The sequence below is a fragment of the Choloepus didactylus genome, chromosome 7 (genome assembly GCF_015220235.1).
Source record: "Choloepus didactylus isolate mChoDid1 chromosome 7, mChoDid1.pri, whole genome shotgun sequence".
Taxonomy (NCBI): domain Eukaryota; kingdom Metazoa; phylum Chordata; class Mammalia; order Pilosa; family Megalonychidae; genus Choloepus; species Choloepus didactylus.
In genome coordinates this window covers 17,966,549-17,989,732 of record NC_051313.1, presented here as the reverse complement: position 1 = coordinate 17,989,732, position 23,184 = coordinate 17,966,549, and the positions used below count along the sequence as shown (strand labels likewise).

The following is a 23,184-nucleotide window of genomic DNA, read 5'->3' as shown; positions in this document are numbered from 1 at the left end:
CTGCTACTCTGTGATAGGTTCTGTGCTTATTGTATGATCTGATTCTTCTCATTTAATCCTCTCTCTGCCCAGTGAGGAAGGGTGCTTTTACTCTCCACATTTTATTTGAGTCTTTGAGAGATTAGTTTGCTCAAAGTCATAGAATAGGTAATTATCAAATTTGGGAGAGTGAAATGAAAGGGAAGAAAGGAAGGAAGTGGTTTCGGAAAGGGTAAGGGATGGAAAAAGGAATTTCTGAGAGAAGGGCAAGTCTGGAGGAAAATCCATGAAGTGCTTGCTTTGCCCCAGTGGAAGGATGATGGAGCTGGGTGGGCTCTGGTGGGATATTCAGAGCAGTTTGTCGGCCACATTATTAAGGGAATTAGCAGTGGGAAGAGCCCGTATAGATATTTCCAAAGAATGACATTTAGGACTTTTGAATATTACCACCATGTGCCAAGTATAGCATTTGGTTAAAGGGACTGATAATTTCTATAGAATAACTAAATGGCTACTTTAAGGTGATGGAAAGTGAACATCACAGAGCAACAAGTGATTAGATCCCACAGTGGAGGTTGTCTTTTCCCATTGCTATGTTACTCTTCTGTACAGTTAGCATTTTTGCTTGGTTCGTAATTATGATTTTAGGGCTAGTATTTCTGCCTCACTCTTTATGAAAGATTGGTTGCCCTCCTAACTGAAAACTGATAAATTTAGTCCGTTGACAGGAGGTGTTGTATGACAGTCATGTCATCAGAATGACAGAATTTTAATCTGATTCTCAAATGATGCTTTTGGGGTATTGTCCATCCCCATTTTATAACCACTCTCAACTCATAACCATATGATCTCTGTACCTTGTTTTTTAAAAACATACCTGTGAAGCATAAAATTATAAGATACAACCATAGTTATTGGAACTGTTTACCTGGCTTTAATGTACACGAACTAGCCGGTCTTTTAAATATAGTATTTTGAAAACAGTGGTTTGACCAGGAACGGCCAGTACAGTTAGAGCCCTTTCTCATGAATCCTTACTTCTCCCCTTATCTGTAGGTCCAGATTTTTTAGTTATAGGCACAGGCCCCCTCTTCAACTTAGTGCTTGAACACCCTCGGTTGGATTGCTTCTATTTCCGGGGATTGTTTCCTCTCTTCATCTCAGCCCGAGGCAGGCTCTTCACCTTTAATAATGCTCAGGAGCTCAGGCCCCAGGGAGTCCTTGCTCCTGGCTCTGAGCTTCTGCTTTGTGTACGCAAGGCTGGAGTTGAAGAAGGAGTTGTAGAAGAGAGGATTAGGGAGGACACACAAACTCTGTTTATCTCTAGTCAAAATTGAGTTGCAGTGGATCCTGGACCTTGATAAGGGAAGTGCCCCCAGATCGGCAGATTCACAACTTGAGAAAATCATTGTAGCACATAATTTCTTCCTTAAAATTACTAAAGTATAACTGAAAAATTTAAATGATCTCTCTAGACTCTTAACTACTTATCTTGCTTGATGAGCAATTTTTGTACTGTCTGGAGCACTTATTGAAACAGATTCACACATCTTGTCTACTTTTTTCCTTTTGGAGCATTTGGTAGTTTTGTTCACACAGTGTGTCTGAGTCATCATTGTATTTGACATTTCAGTCTTTAATTTATCCGAAAGTTCTATTTTGTGGCTAGGACCTATCAGTTTCATAAACATTTCCATATTCCCCTCATTCTTGCATCAACACTAGCTTCAGCCAGCAGTTAATTTTGTTTGTTTCGTGTCCTAAATAGAAGCAGAGTTTTTGTCACTTTATTTACAGTGGTCTTAGCAGACATGACAAAAGAGCTTACCTGGACCTTGTCTGGGCCAGGCCACTTGCTCCCACCCTCAGCTTTATGGCGTGTGGGATTCAGACTCATATCTCTGCAAAATGACTAATTGCCAAATGTCATGGGAACTTCAAGGGTCACTGAGGAATGCTAGAGCCCACGAATATTCAGTCTGTGAGTGCCAAGGATCTAGCATATATTTCCGATACCTGAGTTGTTGCGGGGGGGGGGGGGGGGGGGGGGGGAGGGACGACTCTCCCCTCCACCTGTTGAGCTGATACATTTGCATAGGAGAGTTCAACACCCGATAGTTAAGTTACTCGTGAGCTTTGTAAAGGGTGATTTCCCTAAAGTCACTTCAAGGCTAGTGGTGTCATGTGTTGGCGTCAATAATAAACAGTATTTTAATGGAGAGATATGCTTTTCATAAAATAGACTTTTAAGTAAACTTGAAACAAGACTTAAAAATTCACATTTTTTATTTGTTTTTTCTTTTTGAAGATATTCTGCACTTTTGAATTTTTATTTTTAACAAAAACTACTGCAGTCACGTGGTACAACATTCAACAAGTAAAAGGGCGTACAAAGAGAAGGCTGTCTCCCAGGCCTGACCTTCAGCAAAACATTGCTGATTCCTGGAGGTAGCCATTGTTACTTGTTTCTGAGGAATCCTTCCAGAGATAGTTTATGCTTATACAAGCAATAACTGTATTTATATATACCCCCCCTTTTTAAAATAAATGGTAAAGTACATGGTTTTTATACTTTGCATAAAATGAGAAGTATTAATAGTGTCTTGGAGCTCGTTCGATATCAGAAAGTAAAGAGCTTCCTCATAGTTTTTTTACAGTGACATGTATCATTGCATGAATATGCCACAGTTATCATCTGTTGATGGGCATTTGGGTTGTTTCCAGGGTTTCGATATTATAATCAATGCTTGGTCAATGAATATCCATTCTATATGTCCTTTTATACATAATGTTCATGAATCTATAGAATAAATTCCTTGATCTCCTAAGAGGTTCCAATTTATAATGTCACCATCAATGTATGAGAGGGCCTGTTTCCCCATATTGTCATAACATTGGGATTTGGAATGTGAGATAGCAATGAGTTTCACCATTACTTAATGTTTCTTTAATTAGCGGTACATGATAGGTTGGGATTGCCAGGGCTTTATTTAAGAGGGATTGAAGAGGTTCATCCCATAGACGCAAGATCCCAAGGGAAATCAAATCGTACACCTTTGGTTTGGAGTCAAGGAGTGGTGCAGGAGAGATATGAGGAAGTAATTCTGAGGACAGTGTTATGTCATTTAGTCTGTCCTCCAGCACTTTCTTTTAAAATGCAATTTTATTGAGATATGATCTCATAAAATACAGTCCTTCAAAGTGCACAATCAGTTGTTCACAGTTCACAGTATCGTCATACTTTCATCACCACAATCAAACTTTGAACATTCTCATTACTCCAAAAATAAAAATTAAAATAAAAAAGAACATCCAGAGCATCCCATTCCTCTCCCTCCAGCACTTTTGTTCGATGCTTAGGGCAAGAACATTGTAATAAAGGTGATAAAAGCTAAGCAAACTATTTCATAAAAGGGAGACTTCAGGAGTGTGATAAAGTTGCATGGGTGCTAGTGGTAATGGTTTCTGCCTACAGCAAAGACATTGGCTCCTTGATGAGACATTCATAGTGGGCCTGGGGCATCAGTGCCCCTGATTTTAGCCATCGGCTGCCATGACATCCATATTAGTGGGAGTTAAAAGCTGTATTGGTGCATTCGTTGGACCCCTGGACCCAAATGCTTCCCCTTTGGACATTAGCAATGGCTGAAGACCATTAGAATTTGGAGGAATTTAAGAGGCAAGTGGTGGACCTTGTCTGGTAGAACAGAAGGCTGGTCATGGTGCCCCTTTAAGATAATTCCCTGGGAAATCTCAGCACTGTTACTGAGAGATTTGGAATGTGCTTTTTCTGCGAATGAAAAATACTGCTTGTGATTTGTATTGTGAGTGACTCTATTTCACATCTGGTTTTTGTGGCTGTGGAGTCAGGTTACATGTGGGATTATGGAATAGTACCAGGTGATAATTACGGAACTACAAAACAAATCAGAACAGACCATTTCTAAGTAGTAAAAGAAATTGCTTAACTCTTAGAAACATGATTTGTTGAAGTGAAAAGACTTTGTATGTTTGTATAAAGCGTGCAGTCTTGCTGAAGACAAACACTAGGGAGAAAAGTCTTACAACGTCTCCGACAAAGCAGCTTCTGTTAAAGTCATATTGGCTGCTGGTTGGTTGTACCTGATTGATAGATGGCAGAAAAAACCCAATCTGTGGTAGCCACTCTTCGTGATGGTGAAAATAACCACGGCCTTCAAAATTAGGTGATGGCAAAGACTACAGAGTGGATAATTATATGCTACACTATTTTATAAAAAATGTTTGCAAACCTCAATGAAGCAATGGGTGTGAACAGTTTTATCTATTTTCAAAATGTGATTATAGACAGAGTACACCATGTTCGTTAGCCATGTTTTGTCTAGTGAAAGCATGTTCTAAGTAGTTCAGAAAACATGTAATGAACTGTTACTGCAGATTTTGTATAGTGTGAACTTTTAGATTTCTCCTACTTTCTACTCCTCCTTCTAGGCACAGGCAGGATATTTGCTGTTGTGAATTTTACACATTTATTGTTTTTAGGTAAGAAGTGACTGAAAATTTGTATTGTGTGTATGTATTTAGTGACATTTTTGTTTTATTAAAAGAATATATGTTTTACTGAAATGCAGAAATCAAGAACTTTAACCCTTGTAAACTGGTTTCTGAATGTGTCATGTTGCAAGGAGTAATGGGGAAAGTATGTTTTGCCAGATTCTCAGAGGAAACAAGACCCTAAAGGGATGAGACGGTGGTTGGGGGAAAACAGCTCAGGGTTAGAATCAGACTGACCCAGGTTCAAATCCTGACTCTGCTACTAACTATGATTTGGTCAGTTACTGAACCTCTCTTCACCTCACTTTCTTCAGTGTAGACCTGAGGGATAATGTAACCCATCTTTTTGTGAGAAAGAAAGAAACGAAATAATGTATGTAAATTGCCTACTGCATAGAATCCTTTTCTGGGAAAAGGGAAAAGATCAAATGAATCAATAAAAAAGTGTTTGCATTATGTCTGATATGTAGTAACTGTTGAGCACCTGTTATCTATTATAATTATAGAGCTTGTAACAACCAGGATGGTCACACAAGGCACAGTTGAGAATTTCTATACTATAAAGTGATTTTGGAAAATTTCCTTAAAGTTCACTTGCCAAAGAAAACATTGGAACGGAGACTCTGATTATCTATAGATTTTACCAGGAAGAACGTAAAACTCTTCTTTTAAAGGTTCACTCAGATTTTACCTAGTTTATCCACCAGGGGGAAAATTAACATGAAAGAGTTGCCACTCCTATATCACTTAACAGGAAAATAATTTCATTGCTAGTCTTGATCTGTTTAGTGAAGTAGAAGTCATACAGAACTTGAGTACAAGTCCTAATTCACTTCATATTTTCACCATTTCTTAGATTAATTCTTCCTCAGGGCTTCACATTCTAGCTCCAGTTTTGAGGACTAAGTCTTAACAGTAAAATCTGAAGCGTCTTCAAATTATATAAATTTTGAAATGATCAGAAATAGTCAATATATGTCTCATATTTCATGTTTTCTCAATTTAAAGCGGAGAAAAGGAAGAAAGAATATTGAAGACTAGTAAATTTCAACAGAAGATAGCTATAATTCACAGTAACACAAGCTCTTTTCTCTTGATTATTTTTAAATGAATGGGTATTTATGCAAGGAGACTGCACTTTTAAAAACCTTTTTATTATGGAATTTTCCAAGCATATAAAAAACTAGAGTATAGGATAATGAACCTCCATCAGCCCATTGCAGTCTTGACAATGACTGACACATGCCATTTCCCCACTTAAATTCTTCACATTATTTCATCTGCCAATTTTGGAATATGTCTCTAAAATATGAGGGAGAACTTGTATGTAAAGTACATGCAATCATCACCCCCCTAAAAAACGCCACAGTTTAAATCAGGGTCCAAATAAGATTTATGAGTTGTGATATTGTGTGATTAACATGTCTCTTAAGTTTATTTTTCCATCTAAATTTCAGATTTCTTCTCGCTCTTTTTTTAATTACTTGAAAAAAATTTTTTGAGAAAAAAACAAGTTGTTTATCTTGTACAGCAATGGCTCTCAGGCGTTTGCTTTCAGATCTCCTTTACATTCTTAAAAATTATTGAAAATTCCAAAGAGCTATTGTTTATAAGTTATAGCTATCAATATTAACTGTATTAGAAATTAAAATGAACAATTTAGTTATTTATTTGTTTAAAATAAGAATAGTTAACCCATTAAATGTTAGTAAACATAAGCATAATTTTTATGAAGCATAGTTTCCAAAACAAAACGAAAATATAAGAGGTGTAATTGTTTTTTTCCCAGTTGTTTTTTAAATGCAATTTTATTGAGATATACTTACACACCATATAATCCATCCAAAGTATACAGTCAGTGGCTCATAGTATCATCATATAGTTGTGCATTCATTGCCACAATTAATTTTCAAACATTTTCGTTACTCCAAAAAAAAAAAAAAAAAAATAGAAAAAAATAGAAAAGAACACTCAAACCATCCCATACCCCCCATGCCCCCTATTTTATATATTTTTTGTCATTATTTTATTATTCATTTGGGTGACATTGTTATACATTTTTGCTAATCTTAATGTCTGGCTTAATAGAAGACAGCTGATCTCTTATCTGATCTTATTCAGTTTGTTGCAATATGTTGTTTTGGTTGAAGTGTATGAAGAAAATCTGACTTCATGCAGACATGGAGTTTGAAAGGGGAGGAGTGGTTTAATAGTCTTTTCACATAATGGTGGACATTCTTTGATACCATTCTTTGATACCAGAACTTGACAAGTGGCAGTTTCTTAAAGATTAGTTGCAGTGTGCAATTTGAATACCTATCAGTGAACTTTCATACTCTTTACATTAAAATTCATTGGTCTGTTTTACACTTTGAATGGATCTTTTACCCAAGCATAATTTTAACATTATACTTTGATCATTTGGAAAAAAGGCTCCATGGAGTTATGCAGCTCTTCCAAATGTTGACAAATTTCATTATACAATATTTAAAAAAATCACATTCCTTAGTTATCACCACCCATCTCCTTAGAGAAGCCTTTAGCTGTTCTGTTGGGAAGCTGTCAAGCTTTTGGTGGTTGATACAAGTTGTGCAAAAATCAGATTTTCCCTTGAAAGCTCAAATTTTATCATTAGCAACATAAACGTCAGTGTTTTCTTTGAACTGGTCGGCTCGCTACGTTCACCCTTGACAAAATGTCTGCCAAATATCCACATCCAAATAGTCCTAGTTTGTTAAATAAAAAATGATAATTTTGTGGAAAAAGGAGCTTGTTCAGCTTGGATCTGAAAAGAAAAATCGCATGTGCTTTCCTTTAGACAGCCATGGTACTTTGGTATGCATACGTGTTTTATGTGTACTTGCTATTTCATCACATAGAGTGTGAAAATCTGTATGAGTTGAGATTTAATAAGATGTATTATTTTTACTTCATCAAGGATGTTCTTAAGTGAAACTGGCAATTTTTTACTTTGAGTACACAGTGGAGAAGAATACAAGCTGCTACCACAGTTGGGGCCACTGCTGTGATAGCAGTTTTCTCCATGATCGCTTTTGCACCATCAGTGCAAATATCAACACAGTGAAGAAGGAAAATAAACTGTTAGTATTTTTATGAAAATAGTTTTGACTTCTTGGACCTTCTGGAAGGGTCTCTGGGACCCCCAAGTGTCTGTGGAACACACTTTGAGAAATGCTGCCATACGGTTTCTGACAGTTTGGATTTTGCTCTTTATATCTTTATAGTGTATTTAGCATGTTCCTTTGTCGCTGGTATTTCCTGTAAATAGACTTGATCAAATTAGGTTTGATTTTTTTTTGTTTTTTTCCTGGCAAGACTACATAGATTGTGTTATGTTTGTATATTTACTAGCTGTTGATGATCATTGCCTAGAGCCATTAACTCCTTAAGGGTTGCAAATGATAGATAACATTCTAGTTCTCTTCTTCCTTCTCATTTATTAGCTAGACTTCATTTTAAAAAGGAGCTTTCTCTCAGCAACTATTTGGTTACCCTGAGATACTGTTCAAATAGGAAAGGCAGAGTAAATCCTTCATTCTTTTCTTTTTTTCCAAATAATGATTTGTTTCTCTTGTATCCTCAAGAGGTGATAAATGAAGTGTTCATTGGCTTGTTTGACCATTTTTTGTTTGTTTGGAACTCTGTGAACTTATGGATTTTAACTTATTTGAGGTTTTGAATTCACTGCACCTGTTATCCTTACTTTGGCAGCAGGAGCTCTTGAGACTGGCTCCTGAAATCTTTTGACATGACCTCTGCTATCTTTGCTTTCTGTTTTGACAAGTTGTCCCAGGCTCATCTTGCATATTTTCTTCCGTTGACCAGAAATCAGCTCTTTCTTTGGGGAGATCTGATTCTTCCAATGAAAAATGGGAGTTAGAGACCACAGTCTGTGCACCAGGCTGCTCATTAGTATTGATTGGTCATTATTTCTAGACTTTTTCAGTGGATGAAGGTAGGAAATAGGCAGATTTTTAAAAGATAAACTATCTCATGAATTCATACTGATCCTTCTGGAACCCTTGGATCTTACATTGATTATCAAAGATGGCCACATAATTGCTTGTTTGTTTTATCCCATACTGCCCAGATAATAGTCTCAGAATAATCAGGTCAGTATGACCACACACAATATGATTATGGAGAACAGTTTAAGATTTTGCAATTTAAAGAAAATTAAAAGCATTATCACAGCTGAGCTAACTAAAGTGGTTATCTTAACATAGCCCCTGCTGTTGGTGTTCATGATAAATTTTGAGACTGTCTTCCAACTTCCCAGAACAGCAGAATGGCATAAATTTTAACTGAACTGAACAAACCAATTAACTAAAGAATCAGTCACACCATTGTATTGATAGAACAAACAGTTGATAAATTTAGTGTAGATGACAGCCAAAAAATGAACTGAATTTTCTTGATTTTTTTTTTTTTGTTTTACTGTCAGCATAATAGTCTATCCTTTATCCACATCAGTACTTTAATCAATGTCTTAAAACAGAAAAAAGGCTACTTAAAGAGCAAGGAATTCTCTCCATATGGCACCATGATTTTTTTGTTTTAAGTGAATATGCTATGAAACAGTGAATTCCTTTTCTTTTTAAGAGTGGTACCTTGTTTTTAAAACTTAGCAATTTTATCAATACTCTTTTCTCCTATAATTTACTATGGATTGCACTGTAAAAAAGTGTTAATCATATTTTGGAAGCAGTTTTAGATCTATGGATGAGGATACTGTGATTTAAAAAATTATGTAATGAAGGGAAACTGAAGTAATGACCACTAAAATAAAAATGGCTTTGTGTGAGCGCTATTGGTAATATGCCTTTTTTGTTTTCCTTCCAGGTTAAAAAAAAAAAAAATCATGACTGAATCTGCTTCTAGCACGAGTGGTCAAGAGTTTGATGTGTTCAGTGTCATGGACTGGAAAGATGGAGTGGGCACCTTACCAGGAAGTGATTTAAAGGTAAGCTATCTAAATTATATATAATTATATTGTGTGTGCATTTCTGCCGGTGTTTGTCTTAAAATAAATTGAAATATTTATGTGAAGTAAGATTTAGAAGCATTAAGCATAGTGTTATAGGTTTTTAATGATGTTTAGACCTCTAAAATAAACTGTCAAGATAATTTGAAATGCTGGGGCATTGGTAGAAGCTTTTGTCACTTGGGATCTGGGACTAAGGACTGTTTTCGCAATATGTGCTCATTTTGCAGAAATTGATTTATGGGCTTGGAGGATCGTCTCAGTTTTGACTGTATCACAATGGCTAATAAAATGTGCAAATGGCATGCCTAGAAAACCTAGCTTCCTATATTTTCTGTGAATGGGCTTTAACTGTAAGTGAATAACCACACTCATTGTGTCTTTGTTTTCTCATTTGAAAACTGGATGGTGTTAAACTACTGAGTAAACATGACTATTTCCCTCCCTTATTATTTATCCTACAAATGTGGATTTTTGCATAATCAGTTCCTCAAAAGCAGGTCTTTAGTGTAAGTCAGAGTGCCCTGTAGATGAGAACTCTCTTCAGAATTCTGGCTCCACCCTGCCTTTTTTCCAGACCCCCTGAATCCAGCCTAGAAGCACATCAGCTGCCCCATGGAACAGGATTATGCAACCACCTACCTGGGGAGCCAGCTGCCCCCACCCTTATTTCTAATTTGGTTTTGCTGGGATCCTATCTCTGGGACCTTGAACCTGTCTGTGTCCCTTTAGACTTCGTGTTTGTACTTGGTCATCAGGTGTTTGAACTTCCACTCTCACTAGCAGGCTCTGACTTGGCTTGCGTCTCTAATGCATGCTGTTCTGGGCTGTCTTGAATGGAAATTCCTGCTTCAATAATGACTTCTTGGAATCCGGCCCCTTTTAGTGGCTGCTTCACAAATATCTTCACCAGGCCTGCCCAAGCTCATCCTCAGTGGTGAGATTTGGATAGTCTGGCTGTCAGTGGAAAAATCTTAAAGTTTTTAGTTGGGTTAGGTTTAATTAAGTGCAGTGTGCCAAAATATCTTTCTGAGTTCGCTTAATAAAGTAGTGCAGTAAGGCTTAGGGAAACCTGGAGAGGAGATTTGGTTTTTAATCTTAGTTCTGTGTGACCTTGATCAAGTCAGTTAGTTTCCATCAGCCAAATTACCTCTTCTTTAAAAGAGGAAATAAAGGAATACTAAGGATTTCACCTACTCTACCATTTTCCAAATGTCCATTTGGATTATATATGATGCAGACAGATTTTTGAGAAAGAAACTATTTCTCAAACTCTGAAAATGTCTACCACACATTAATTAAATGAGTTTTGTCATATTACGTAAATTCTCTAAGATTAGACATATTTATTGTAAAATGGGCATAATATAATCTATCTTATAAGGTGGTTATGAGGATTAAAAAATAATATATGAAAAGCTTTTAATAAATTATACGTTTTCTGGCTTAGCTATGTGTTACTTAAACTGCCTTTTTAATTGCTTTGCTCCTTTATTTTTCTCGTATATTTTTATTCCTTTTCTTCTCAGTGGCTTTTTTCTTTGATGCCACCTGGATGATGAAGTTTTAAATTTTTGACATAATAGTCAAGTATCATCCCTAAGAAACTTGGATTGCCTTAAGGTTTTCTAAGCAAAGGATTTTAGGAATTCACCTCTTACTTTTATTAAGTTAATAAGGTAATTCAGCAATTTAGTGGGTGTTATAATCTGAGTCGCTATGACTCTTAGACTCATCTACTTATCTAGGTAATTGCTCTGTATCCAGTTCACTTCATGTACTGTAGACAGTTTGATAACCCAACCAGTTTTTTTAAATGATTTTTAAAATTATTTTCTACCTTTTAACCCTTTTTATCTGAGATTCAGAGGCTAGCCAGTAAATTATTTTGCTTAAGATTTCTAATTCACTTGCTTCTTACATTAAAATTTGAGTTCTAAGAGATCCGATTGAGAAATAGATCTTTCACAAAATTAAGATGCTAGAAAGAAGTTTGAATAAATCATGAAATGGACCCTCTCCCCTGATGCTTTCCCAATTTTATTTACACTGTCGAGGCTTCTGTTTTTTTATGGGTATAGGTATGTGGATTTCCTAACAAACAACCATGTTATCCTAAGAGAATTCAGCTGAAATAAGATAAAGAAATCAGTTAATAAATAGAAGGCAATGTCTTATCATGGGAACAGATTTTTATATGTTTCAGTTAGTATTGCCATTTTGAAAGAGCTTTTTCTATAAAAGCCTCACAATTGCTGGCCAATTGAGTTATGCTGCTTTTTCTGCTTAAAATCCTTTAGCTGTTGCCCATATCTTTCATGGTAAAGTTGAAGCTGCTTAGCTTCCCTCAGGGGTTTTTGTTGTGGTGGTTTTGTTTGTCTTCTTTTGGTAATCTGTCCTCTACTCTCCCCTCTGGCTCATTTCATTTCACTCCTCAGTGCCACCCTGTTTTCTGCTCAGCCCAGACTGCTACTTGAAGACTTCAGACCCTGGGCCTTTTTTCCTGTTCCCTGTTGCAGGAACCCCCCCTTCCTCTCTCCACACTGGGCTAACCAGCTCTTAGATAAAACAGAACTCAAATATCTCCTTTTTGGATGCAGTAATGGAAAGAAAGAGAACTTGCTCTATGACAAGCACTTTACCTGCATCTTTTTTATTTAACCCTTTTATTTTGCCCTCTTGAGGTAGCTTCTGTCATTTTCTCTGATTTACAGATGGGGAAACCAAGGCCAAGGTTGGTTAAGTCATTTGCTCAAGGTTAAACAGTTAGTTACTGACAGAACTGAGCCTCAGGCTTTGCTGATATTAAAATTGGTGCTCTTTCCACTGCAATGCTGTTGTCTGAAGTGAGAAAAAGTTTTCGTAGCAAAGAGATGTGAAGAAATTTTACCCGGAATTTAGAGGGGGTAAAGTTTTATTTCACCTGGAAGGATTATGATAGCCTATCAAAAGCAAATGCCATTTGAGCTTCATGTTTCTGAAAAATAAGTTGGAGTTTATGCATAGAGTTTGGGGGTGGGGGGGTGGGGACCGGAGGAGGAAGAGAGAAGGGCTTCCAGAAGAGAGAATAGCCTAGAAAATGCAGAGTGGAAAGGGAAAACAACAGCTCTGGTCTCCATAAGGCTGTCTTGAAAATATTGTGGCCATCAACAAGACATTTTTGTTTTAAGAAAGGTTCAAAAACTTAATCACTGTCTAATTGATTCTTTTAAAACCCAGTTAAGTCTCAGGGCCAGCCATAAGAATAGGCAGGCAGCTGATAGTGAGTGGACAGGGACTAGTGGGGTTTCATGTGCCTAAACCCCTTCTCCACCCGAAATTCAAATGGTGTCTGAAATTTACCCAGCGACAACTATTCCTTTGGGTCCAAAGAATTTAGGCATTAGGAGTCCCTCAGTACAATGCAGATACATTCCTGAGAGCAAAGCCGTCTAGAAAGAATAGTTGTCACCTAACAAGAAGACTACCCTACAGCAAGAATGCAGAAATCTCCCTGCAAAACTCACCTCACCCTTGAGGCAGTTTTGCCTCATCTTGATTAACGTTAAAGAGTTTAGTTTCCAAACATCTTTGCCCTTGAAACGGATTGGTAGAACTAAACACTTCAGCTGTGTCTCTTAATGATTTATTATTTAAAGCATTTACTTAGATGAACTAGCAAAAGATCCTTTTCCTCTACAAGCAAAACTAAAGAAGAGAATTTGAATCAAAGGTATTTGAAGCCGAGACAAACAAATAAAACCTTTGTAATCCCTTATGTGTTTCAAACATAATTGTTTTCTAAAAAAACTGAAAAAGTTACAGTGTCAACTGATGTGTTAGTTTTGCTTAATAACCGCCTCTGTAACGTGTATAATTTTGATATTCTTGATTGAAGAACGGAGTCATCTGATAAATTTTTAGATTGCTTTTTAGCACTCTGGGTTAAAAGAACTAATAACTTTAAAAAAAAGAAATGTAGGTGATTAGATAACGCATCCTCATAGTTGCAAAGCCATCTGTAAAACATTACCAATTTCAGAACCTGAATGTTTTATTGGGGCAAAAAAATGTTAGGAAATGATTGGTCTTTCTGGAATTCTGTTTGTGGAACTTCAGTAATGCATCACTGCATGATTATGTTTAACATTTTCTACAATAACAGTAATACCATGGAAGACACAACAAATCTGAATTGAGGAGCCAGGAAAAAAAAATTGATGCCCGTATCTTTTTGCATATGATGGAATACTTGGAATATGCTTTCAGTTTTTAAGTTTTGAAATCGAGTCACTTGGGATAGAGCAGACGTTCTTTATTTTTTCAGGGTTTTAGGATGCCTTTGATGAAACTATGACCCCTGCCCCCAAAGAATAACATTCTGCACGTAATTTTAGGATATTCATCAACCCCTGAAGGCCCATGGCTTAGAGGAGTTAACTGTATTCCTAAGTGACATTGCATCTTTATTTTGTACTTAGACTGTAGGTCAGTTACTGGCAATTAATGTTAGGAGAAGGAAAAGATGACTGGGGCTAAATGTTGTATTGTAGGAATATAACCTTTCAACTTTGATAGTATTTGAGCCTAAAGCTTTTTTATTTGAAGATTCCTTTCAATGTTCTGTTTGTCTGTGTTTGAAATGTGGATGGTTTGCACTTTAGCAGCAGTATGGAAACTTAAACCATAGGAGACTTTCTGTTTAATGTAAATGTTTGCTGTTGTTTCTCACATTTTGTATTGGTAAAAGAAGCATAAATATTCACTATTAACAGATAATAAAAGAAAAATCAGTTACCTGGAGTGAATTATCAAGTCTGTGCTTATTGTTTTTCCTTATTCAGAATCGATTTTCAATCACATTCTTTAATATTATTAACTAATAATTATTAGAATAACCTGTTTTTTCTACCCTTGCCCAGTAGATGGTACTGTCAGCCTTTTTTTGAAACATGTTTTCAGACATGATCATTTTAAAATCGATTTTTTAAAAATTTCTTTTTCCTGAAAATGAAGTTATTTTAAGTCTATTTTTTTTCCAGTTAACTTTTTATCACATCTTAGAGTGGCATTTTTAAGTGTGCACACTGTTTGTGGCACACTCATGTTGCTTGGGAACTTGTGTAGAAAATGTCTTTGGAAGAAAACATTCTCACTTCCCTTAACTATTGCAACTAATTCAGTTTAGAATGCATTTACTAATTGTGAATTATGTGTGTGAAATTGTTTAAGGTGCTGTTTTCACCTGGTGGAGAGAGTAATTTGATTATTGGTACCTTTTGCTTAAGAGTTTTCGGATTTGTTGGCTGTATATAAAGAGGCAAAATAAATAATTCTGTTGGCATGTAGACCAAATAGATTTAGGTTGGGAAATAGATGGATTTATTTAAATTATATATATATATATATATATATATATATATATATATATATATATAAAATACATATATATATATATATCTATATATATATATATAACTGCATGCTCATAAATATTTGTATGAAAGAACTAAAAATTTTTAGGCTTGACTATTTCAAAATTGTTTTTTTTTTTAGTTTAACATTTCTTTTTCCAAAAAGTAAAGTTTTTTTGTCCTTTAATTACTCTTTTTAATTATCCTTTTGAATTTTGAACTTTCTAGTTCTCCATCACCTGTAATTTTAACAGGATTCCTAAAGTTTTGGGGAAAAAACCCAGAAGGAATACAGAAAACTTTTTTGAAATTCACAATTAGATATTTTAGAGAGGACCAGGTTCCTGCACGTAGATATGTTATGGATATGGTAAAGCCTTCGACACACATACACACACACGCACGCAAGTATGCATGTGACACACACAGTAGAACCAGGCCATTGCAGAAACATATTCTGTTTGAAACTTACCATGAGACTGAGAGGAAATTTTCAATATTTGGGACTGAAATGTCCATAAAATCAAAATGCTCTTAAATTTTAGAAAAAAAAAAATTTGGTCTGTAGCTAGTAGAACTGTTCCGATTGCTTTGGAGGATGGAGATGACTCTAATGGACAGTTCTAGAAAGCAGTGAAAGAAAGAGGTAGAGTAGAGCTGGGCTCACTGGGTTTGTGCTTCAGCCTTCTTCAGCCCCATCTTGGAATCTAAGGATTAGGATGTACAGATCATCTTTTCTGGGATATTTCGTCTGTTTGAGCTAGCTAAGCTTGTGCTAGACAAGTTGATTCATGGGGATATAGTGTTTCTCCTTTTCCTAACTTTGATTATCACATAAGCAATAATACGAAATTTAAAGAAGATCTTAGCAAATTAAGAAGAATGTTTGGAATTGCATATCATGTAAGTGCTAGCAGCTCTGGGACAGTGTAAGGTCCTTTATATCCTTACGTGGTACCTCACTGCTTTGTTCTCTTTCCCCCTTCCCCGAATTCCAAAATTAATAAAACACAAAGGTCCTAATAGTCACGGATATAATTGTTTAAATTAGTTTTTGAAACATAATTAATTTTCTTGAAGACTATCTGTGTCAGCCATCTGAGCACAATTGTAAATTTTCCCTCTTTCTGCCGTGTTGTCACTAGTTTCGGGTAAATGAGTTTGGAGCCCTGGAAGTGATTACAGATGAAAGTGAGATGGAAAATGTTAAGAAAGCAACCGCTACGACCACTTGGATGGTGCCAACTGCTCAAGAAGGTAAGAAAGGACCATCTGCATTTAAATTTCTGTTCTTTTGAAAGCCTTAAGACTGCAGTTTTATGATGGGATGGGACTTTGCAAATCTTGGGTGATTTCCATGTCACATGTTCTTATATAAATTTCTATAATGAAACTGAAATGGAGCCAGAGTTTATATTTTAAAATAACATCAAACTGTCTTCTTTCCGATGCCAGATCTGTTTTAGTGCAAGGTTAATTGGAAATTATCGCGTAAACCCATGTCATCCTAGCCTACCCAGATGACTTTAGCCAAAAGCCTGCCCCTTTTTTCTCATCTACTCCGATGGTTGTAACTAACACCTATATGCTGATGACTCCTAAATCTGTATCTCCAGCCCCGACCTCTCCCCCGAGCTCCAGGCCCGTATTTCCACCTGCCTACTGGCCATCTCCACCCGGATGTCCCACAGGTACCTCAAACTCCACATGTCTGAAACGCCACTCATTCTCTATTTCTCTCTCCCCTCCCCCAAACCTCTTCTTTCTTCTGCATCCCGTATTCCACTTGACGGTAGAACCATCCCCCCAGTGAACAAGCAAGAAATCTAGGAGTTGTCCTGAACTTGTTCTCCCCCATTCCTGTATCCTGTTACTTACTTGATCCTTTTGGTTTTTATTTCCTAAATATGTCTCCGATCTGGCCTTTTCTACCTATTCTCACTGTCACTGCCTTCGTGCGGTCCTCACCAACTCTCACCTGAACTATGGCAGAAGTCTCTTAATCACTTGTGTAGATTGCTCTTCTGACACTTCAGCCCTTTCTTTTTGCCTCTTTAGCAGAACATGCAAAAGTCCGGGCGCTGTGCCCCCCTCCTGCCTTCTGTGTCTCTGCCCACTCTGTTCCGTTCTTTGTATGTCGTGTCCCGGCAGCGTCAGCAGCCTGAATTAGGTGTGATTCTCCAAGCACCTTGTGTGGTTTCGTGCTTTCTTTTGCCTTTGCTCGTGCTATTTCCTTTGGCTGGAATGCCGTTTCTCTTTGTCTGATTGCTCAATTCCTCTTTGGCTTTCAAAATCCTCTTGAGGCTTTATATCACAAAATCCTTCCCTGACCTCACTCCAGGCGGGATGAATCACTTCTTCCTCTGTTCTCCTTCTAGAACTTGTTTATGCTTCTGTTATTGCATGTATCACATTTTATTATAAATGTTGGGTTTTTTTTGTTTTTTTTGTTTTTTTTTTTTTGGTCTATCTTCTCTTCTGGACTCTGTGCTCTCTTGGGCAAGGTCTCTACTGTCATTATCAGTGTCTAGTGTAAATGGGTGCCTAACGAATGTTTGCTGAATGAATGATTAGCCTGATGATTCAGGCAAAAGAAAATGTGAGTTCCTAAACAGTTTGGCTAATTTATGATTCAGGCATAAAACCAAAGTAATTCAGGCATTAAAACCAAAATAGAGATGTTGATTCAGCCAATTAAGTAAAACAAAATTACTCATCCAAATGTTATAGACATGAAACAATATAGATGACCCTTTTAAAATTTTGTCAAAGATATGCCTTTCGAATAGGATTGTACAGATTGAGAATTTCATCTTCTGAATTTAGTGACATGAAAATTTCTCTTTCAGTTTGAACTCTGCAGAAAATTTCTTGGACAAGCTTTTGTTTATCTTTACTGCAGGATAATTTTTTTGGTATGTAAATGTCTCTAGGGATTCCTGCCAGGCCCATGCCCTTCTGCCTCCCAAATGTTATTGCTTGATCATTCATTCAACAAACATTATTCTTTAATTATGTTGCTAGGAAAGTTATTAGAAGAAGAATTCTAAAAGTATTGTGGGGAGCCTTTTGTCATGATGTTAATTTGGGTTTTTTGTTCTTTTCGTCTTCTAGTCTTTTCAGAGAAGACTGGGGTGCCCTTCAGGTTGAAGGATCCAGTGAAAGTGGAAGGGCTTCAATTCTGTGAGAACTGTTGTCAGTATGGCAATGTAGATGAGTGTCTTTCTGGAGGAAACTATTGCAGCCAGAATTGTGCTCGCCATATCAAAGACAAGTAGGTTTTTGCCCCATTCCATCCATAAAAATGGGCTTTAGAATCAAAGGTCAAGGTGCCTGGGAACACGGAGGTTTTGTGCTGTCTGGCATCTGTTGTCCAGTCATGCCTGTTTTTTAGATACTTTCCCTTTATAGACCATGGACCCTGATCCCATTGATAGGTCCCAGCAACTTGTCACACCTGGTCTGACTTGCAGAGTCAGCGTTCCACCTGAGATACAACCTCTGCCTCTGTTTTCAGCCTTTTGTTCATAGTAATTGGATTGCTCCCAGTGAAGAGTATTTAGAATTTCCTGGGTTACCCTTTTGATGATTCTGATCTTTATGGAAACACAGTTTGTTTACATTTTGGGTGTTCCTGGGTAACTTAGTGAAAACTCCACATTTGGAACAAAGCTCCCATTGACGAGAGGGGCTATTCTGGAGCCTTGTCACTGTGGTCTCTGTGCAGACTGGGGGTTACGATTCAGGAACAGCAGTTGTGAATGACAGTTATGTGTGGCCTTCCCATTTGGGGACTATTTCACCAAATCTAGCTTATCACCAAGAAGGTGTATTTCTTGCATATAATGGTATACAACAAATAACTTTGCATTTATGTTTTAGCGGAATATCCCACATATTTTAATTAGCCAAGACTTAGGAATTGTCTCTTTTTGTTGGCCAACTGATGCTTTACAAAGCTATACTTGGCCTTTTCCATTGGACTTGTCATTCTTAAAAATTGCTAGATCCTTGCTTTAAAATTGCCCTGAACACTGAAACAACTCTAAATAGTTGATTTTTTTATTAGTATGGTAGCAAATGTGAAAGACAATTAATTTAAACTTCTTAGAACTCATTTCACTCACATTGATGGTCCCCTTTTGAAATTAATATAAGATAATTTCCACTTTGTACCTTGACAGCTGTCATATGTAATACTGGTTTTAAGGGCTCCTTGTATATAGTGTGCTCATGCTTACAAATTTCTTCTTGTGGTTAAATAGTTTTCCTTTGGAGGGCGATTTTTAAAAATAATTTTTGCACTGATATAATCAACATGTAAATGTTGATAGGTATTGTTTCCTGTCACTTTTTTGGGTTTGTAAACTCAATAGAGATCAGAAGGAAGAAAGGGACACAGGAGAAGACAACGAGGAAGAAGATTCAAAGTGCAGTCGGAAGAAAAAACCAAAATTATCTCTGAAAGCTGATGCCAAGGAGGATGGAGAGGAGAGAGATGAAGAAGTGGTTAGTATTTTTTACGCGACCTGCGGTGAGCATGGGGGTACTGCGAATGGATCATGTCACAGCCCTGAGCACTGGCTCTGGAGCCAGTACGGGAGTTCAAATGCTGGTTCCGTGACTCTCACAAGTTACCTTGCCTCTCGCTGCCTCACTGTCCTCATCTGCAAAATGGGAATGATAGGACCCTCCCTTGGGGTGTGACAAAGCAGAATGACCTGGAATTTATTGCTGGGGTGAGAGAGGCAGCAATGAAATCTTTAGTGTTGCAGAAGAATCTTAAATTCCGCTTTACAGCAAAACAGCAATCCCATCTTGGTAAATTGCAGATGGAGCTCATAAAACTGTGGGAGTAAGTAGAAAATAGCAGGTAAATATCAGGTGTATATGGGGAGAAATGATTCAAAATGTGCCAATTAAAACATAGGAATTCAATTAATGCCACTGAATTTTTCACTTAAAAATTGTTAAAGTGATAAATTTTATGTTACATATATATAATATTTTTATGTTATATATGTATAAAATTTTGTTATATAATATGTTACATATGGTAACATATTTTTTTACCATAATAAATAAATAAATATAACCACCAACACCCCACCCCTAAATATAATGATCTTAACCCCAAAGTATAAATTAACGGTTCTATATAAAAAAGGTAACTTTGGAATACTGAGGTCTTTCCCTTTAGATCAATATCGAGCAGCTACCATTTGTTTGTCACTATTCCGGGCACAAAGGGATGAGTAAGACAGAAAGGACAGGGTCTCAGGGACATTAAATTCTTGTTGGGGGAGTGGGCATATAATAGACCAACAAAATACAGAGAGAAATTTCAGCTAGCAATAAGTGCTAGGCTGAGGACTAAAATGGGGAGTTAGGATTGGCTGACTACTTGAAATTGGGTTGTCAGGGAAGGCCTCCCAGAGAAGTGGCCCAAGCAGTGTAATTCAATAATAAGAAGGAGTCAGCCCTGTACAGTTAGGAATGAGGAGCTTCCAAGCAAGGGGGCCACTGGGGACAAGTCCTAAGGTACACATGTATCATGTTCTGTTCGAGGAATTCAAGGATAGATGATTGAGCATTGTGGGCTGGGAGAAGTATGGGGTAAGATGCAGTTGTGTAGTGCTTTATGATAAACTAAAATTAGGTATTTTCATTTTTCCAGTGAGAAGCCATTTGAAAATTGGAGGCAAGGGAGTACTTTATGAATTATGTTTTAAAATGCTTCACGTAGCTTTGCGATGTGGGAGCAAGAGTAGATTCAGGGAAACCATTTAGGAGTTTATTGTGGTAGACTTGGCAAGAGAGGAAGATGATGTGGCCATGGAGGAGCAGCTAGTGGATTTGAGATATTTACTAGGAAGTAGGATCATCAGGACCAGCACATTGGAGGGGTGTGAGGGAAGGGTTTTTGGTTTGAACGATTGCTTGGAGACTTATGCCATGGATTGAGAACAGGAGGCTAAAGGAAGGAGTTGAGACTGAGGAGTCCTTTTGGCCTCTGCGAGTTGAAGATGCTTGTTAGCTGTGAAGATACCGAGTGAGCAGTTGGGTACAGTGGCGGTCAGGGAAGGGGTCAGGGCTGGAGATGCCGATGGGGGTAGGCATCTGGCATAGAGATGTTCTTTAAAGCCTACAAAGGATAGTTGGATGGAAAAGAGAAGGGGACCTGGGCTGGAGGAGACCCCGGCAAGGGAGACTGAGGCAGAGGAGCCAGTGAGGAATAGAAGGACCAGAGTGGAGTGGTTGTGGAGCTGAGAGAAGAAAATATTTCAAGGGGGAGGAGCCACTTCTCTGTTCCTCCAGAGTGTAACTCTTGGAAACGGTCTGCCTTCATAGTACCCTCAGGCCAAAACCCGCACAGTTCTCAAATGACCTGTATTCTTACTTTCCTTAAGAGTTATGAAGTGAAATTGAAGGAAAGTGCAAAAAAAAAAAATACTACATTCTGACAGCTCTCTTAACTTTTCATTGGCACCAATTTCATGAACTTTTAAAGTCAGAATTTTCTTTTCTTATTTCAGGAGAACAAACAAGATGGAAGGATCTTGAGGGGTTCACAGAGAGCCCGAAGGAAAAGACGAGGCGATTCAGCTGTATTAAAGCAGGGTGAGTGGATGGAAGTGAGGTTTTATTTGTAACTTCCTGAAATGGGAGGAATTTCACACGGGTAGATGTTTGCGTCTAATTCTAATGCACACCGTGGCAGCGAAAGTATTGTTTTGGGTTTTTCTTTGATTAAATTTGGTCAATAAAATTTAGGATTTTGAAGAAGCCCACAAAGAGGAAAAATAGAGATTAGTAACTTTCAAGTGTTTCAGACAAGCATGGGAACATCTTACTTTTTTATCAAGTAGGTGTCTTTTCTTCTGACTTTTACTAAAACCTCTCTTCCTGTGCTTCATTTCCTAAGATTTTTAGGTTTCTTAATGTTTCCTCTCAGAGCACAACCTTTTTTTCTTTTCATTGTTCCTGAGGCAGGACGTTGCTGTGCGGGGGAATCCCCTCCTCAGGTCCTTCTCTGTCCTTCACGTTTGGCTGGAAGAACTCACCGCCTCACTCTGTGTGGCTTTTAGGTCATTTCCACGGAGGCCTTAGGACAATCCTTCACTGCAGGTCACTCCCCTTTGCTTGGCCCCCTCCTGTCTGGCGGCCATATTGTCTCCACATATCAGGGCCACGGTGGCCATATTGTCTCCACACATCAAGGCCACGGCGGCCATATTGTCTCCACACATCAGGGCCACGGCGGCCATATTGTCTCCACACATCAGGGCCACGGCGGCCATATTGTCTCCACACATCAAGACCACGGCGGCCATATTGTCTCCACACATCAGGGCCACAGTGGCCATATTGTCTCCACATATCAGTGCCATGGAGGTAAGGATGCCCTTAAGTGCTTGTGTTCGTTTCTCACATGTTCATCTATTAAGGCCTCCAAAAGAGTTTGGGATGTTTCCACCTGCCGCCAGCCCACAGCCTGGCTTTTACATCTTTTGGCACATCACCTTCTGTGTTACCTCCCTGATAGTAAAGAGAGTAGATTCCTTAGTAAGCCTTTAGTCTGCCTCAAAAGGTCTATTTCTTCAGTCTTTCTCTCCTTTTCCCTTTGTTTTTGCTCTGGATGCAACTCCAGGCCCTTGGATCCTCTGAAATTTCATTCCTTCCACCATCTTCTTTTCCCTCGGTGTTATTGGGTTGAATCATGTCTCCCAAAGATTCATGTCCAACCCGGAACCTCAGAATGTGACCTTATTTAGAAATAGGGTCTTTGCAGATCAGCTGTAATTAAGTTAATCAATTAAGAAAAGATCATACTCGGTTAGGGTGGGCCCTACATCCAAACTGGTGTCCTTATAAGAAGAGGAGAAGACACACAGAAAGGCTGGTGAGAGAGGCCCATGTGATGATGGGCAGAAATTGGAGTGATGTAGCTGCAAGCCCAGAAATGCCAGGTTTGTGGTGATTTGTTATGTGGCAGCCTTAGGAAATGAATGCACTTACGTTTTCAGATTTTTTTTTTTCCATTTTTTCCCACGCAGAACTCATTTCCAAAATAGCTTTCCCCCAGCTACCCCTCAAGCTATATTACTCTCTTTCCCTCATTCCCATTATATGTCAGATTAACCCACAATAAAATTATTCAACCCAATAACACCGAGAAAAGAATAAGATGGTGGAACGAACGAAATTTCAGAGGAGCCAAGGGCCTAGAGTTGCATCCAGAAAATTAATAAAATTAATAATAGCTGCCTCCAT

General features: G+C 37.7%; 1 protein-coding gene across 4 annotated transcripts in view; it reads left to right on the top strand.

The window, feature by feature from the left end:
* L3MBTL3 (L3MBTL histone methyl-lysine binding protein 3) overlaps positions 1–23,184 on the top strand; it is a 135,557-nt gene that overhangs the window by 13,230 nt on the left and 99,143 nt on the right. For 3 of the 4 annotated variants that reach the window (XM_037844218.1, XM_037844220.1, XM_037844219.1), the window contains exons 3-8: positions 9,376–9,496; positions 16,056–16,167; positions 16,527–16,601; positions 18,025–18,184; positions 19,287–19,419; positions 21,447–21,531. In XM_037844218.1, coding sequence (XP_037700146.1) covers positions 9,395–9,496; positions 16,056–16,167; positions 16,527–16,601; positions 18,025–18,184; positions 19,287–19,419; positions 21,447–21,531 — 667 coding nt within the window. In that variant the 5' untranslated portion in view covers positions 9,376–9,394. The remainder of the gene's footprint in view (positions 1–9,375; positions 9,497–16,055; positions 16,168–16,526; positions 16,602–18,024; positions 18,185–19,286; positions 19,420–21,446; positions 21,532–23,184) is intronic. The other variant, XM_037844221.1, reaches the window with a different exon arrangement.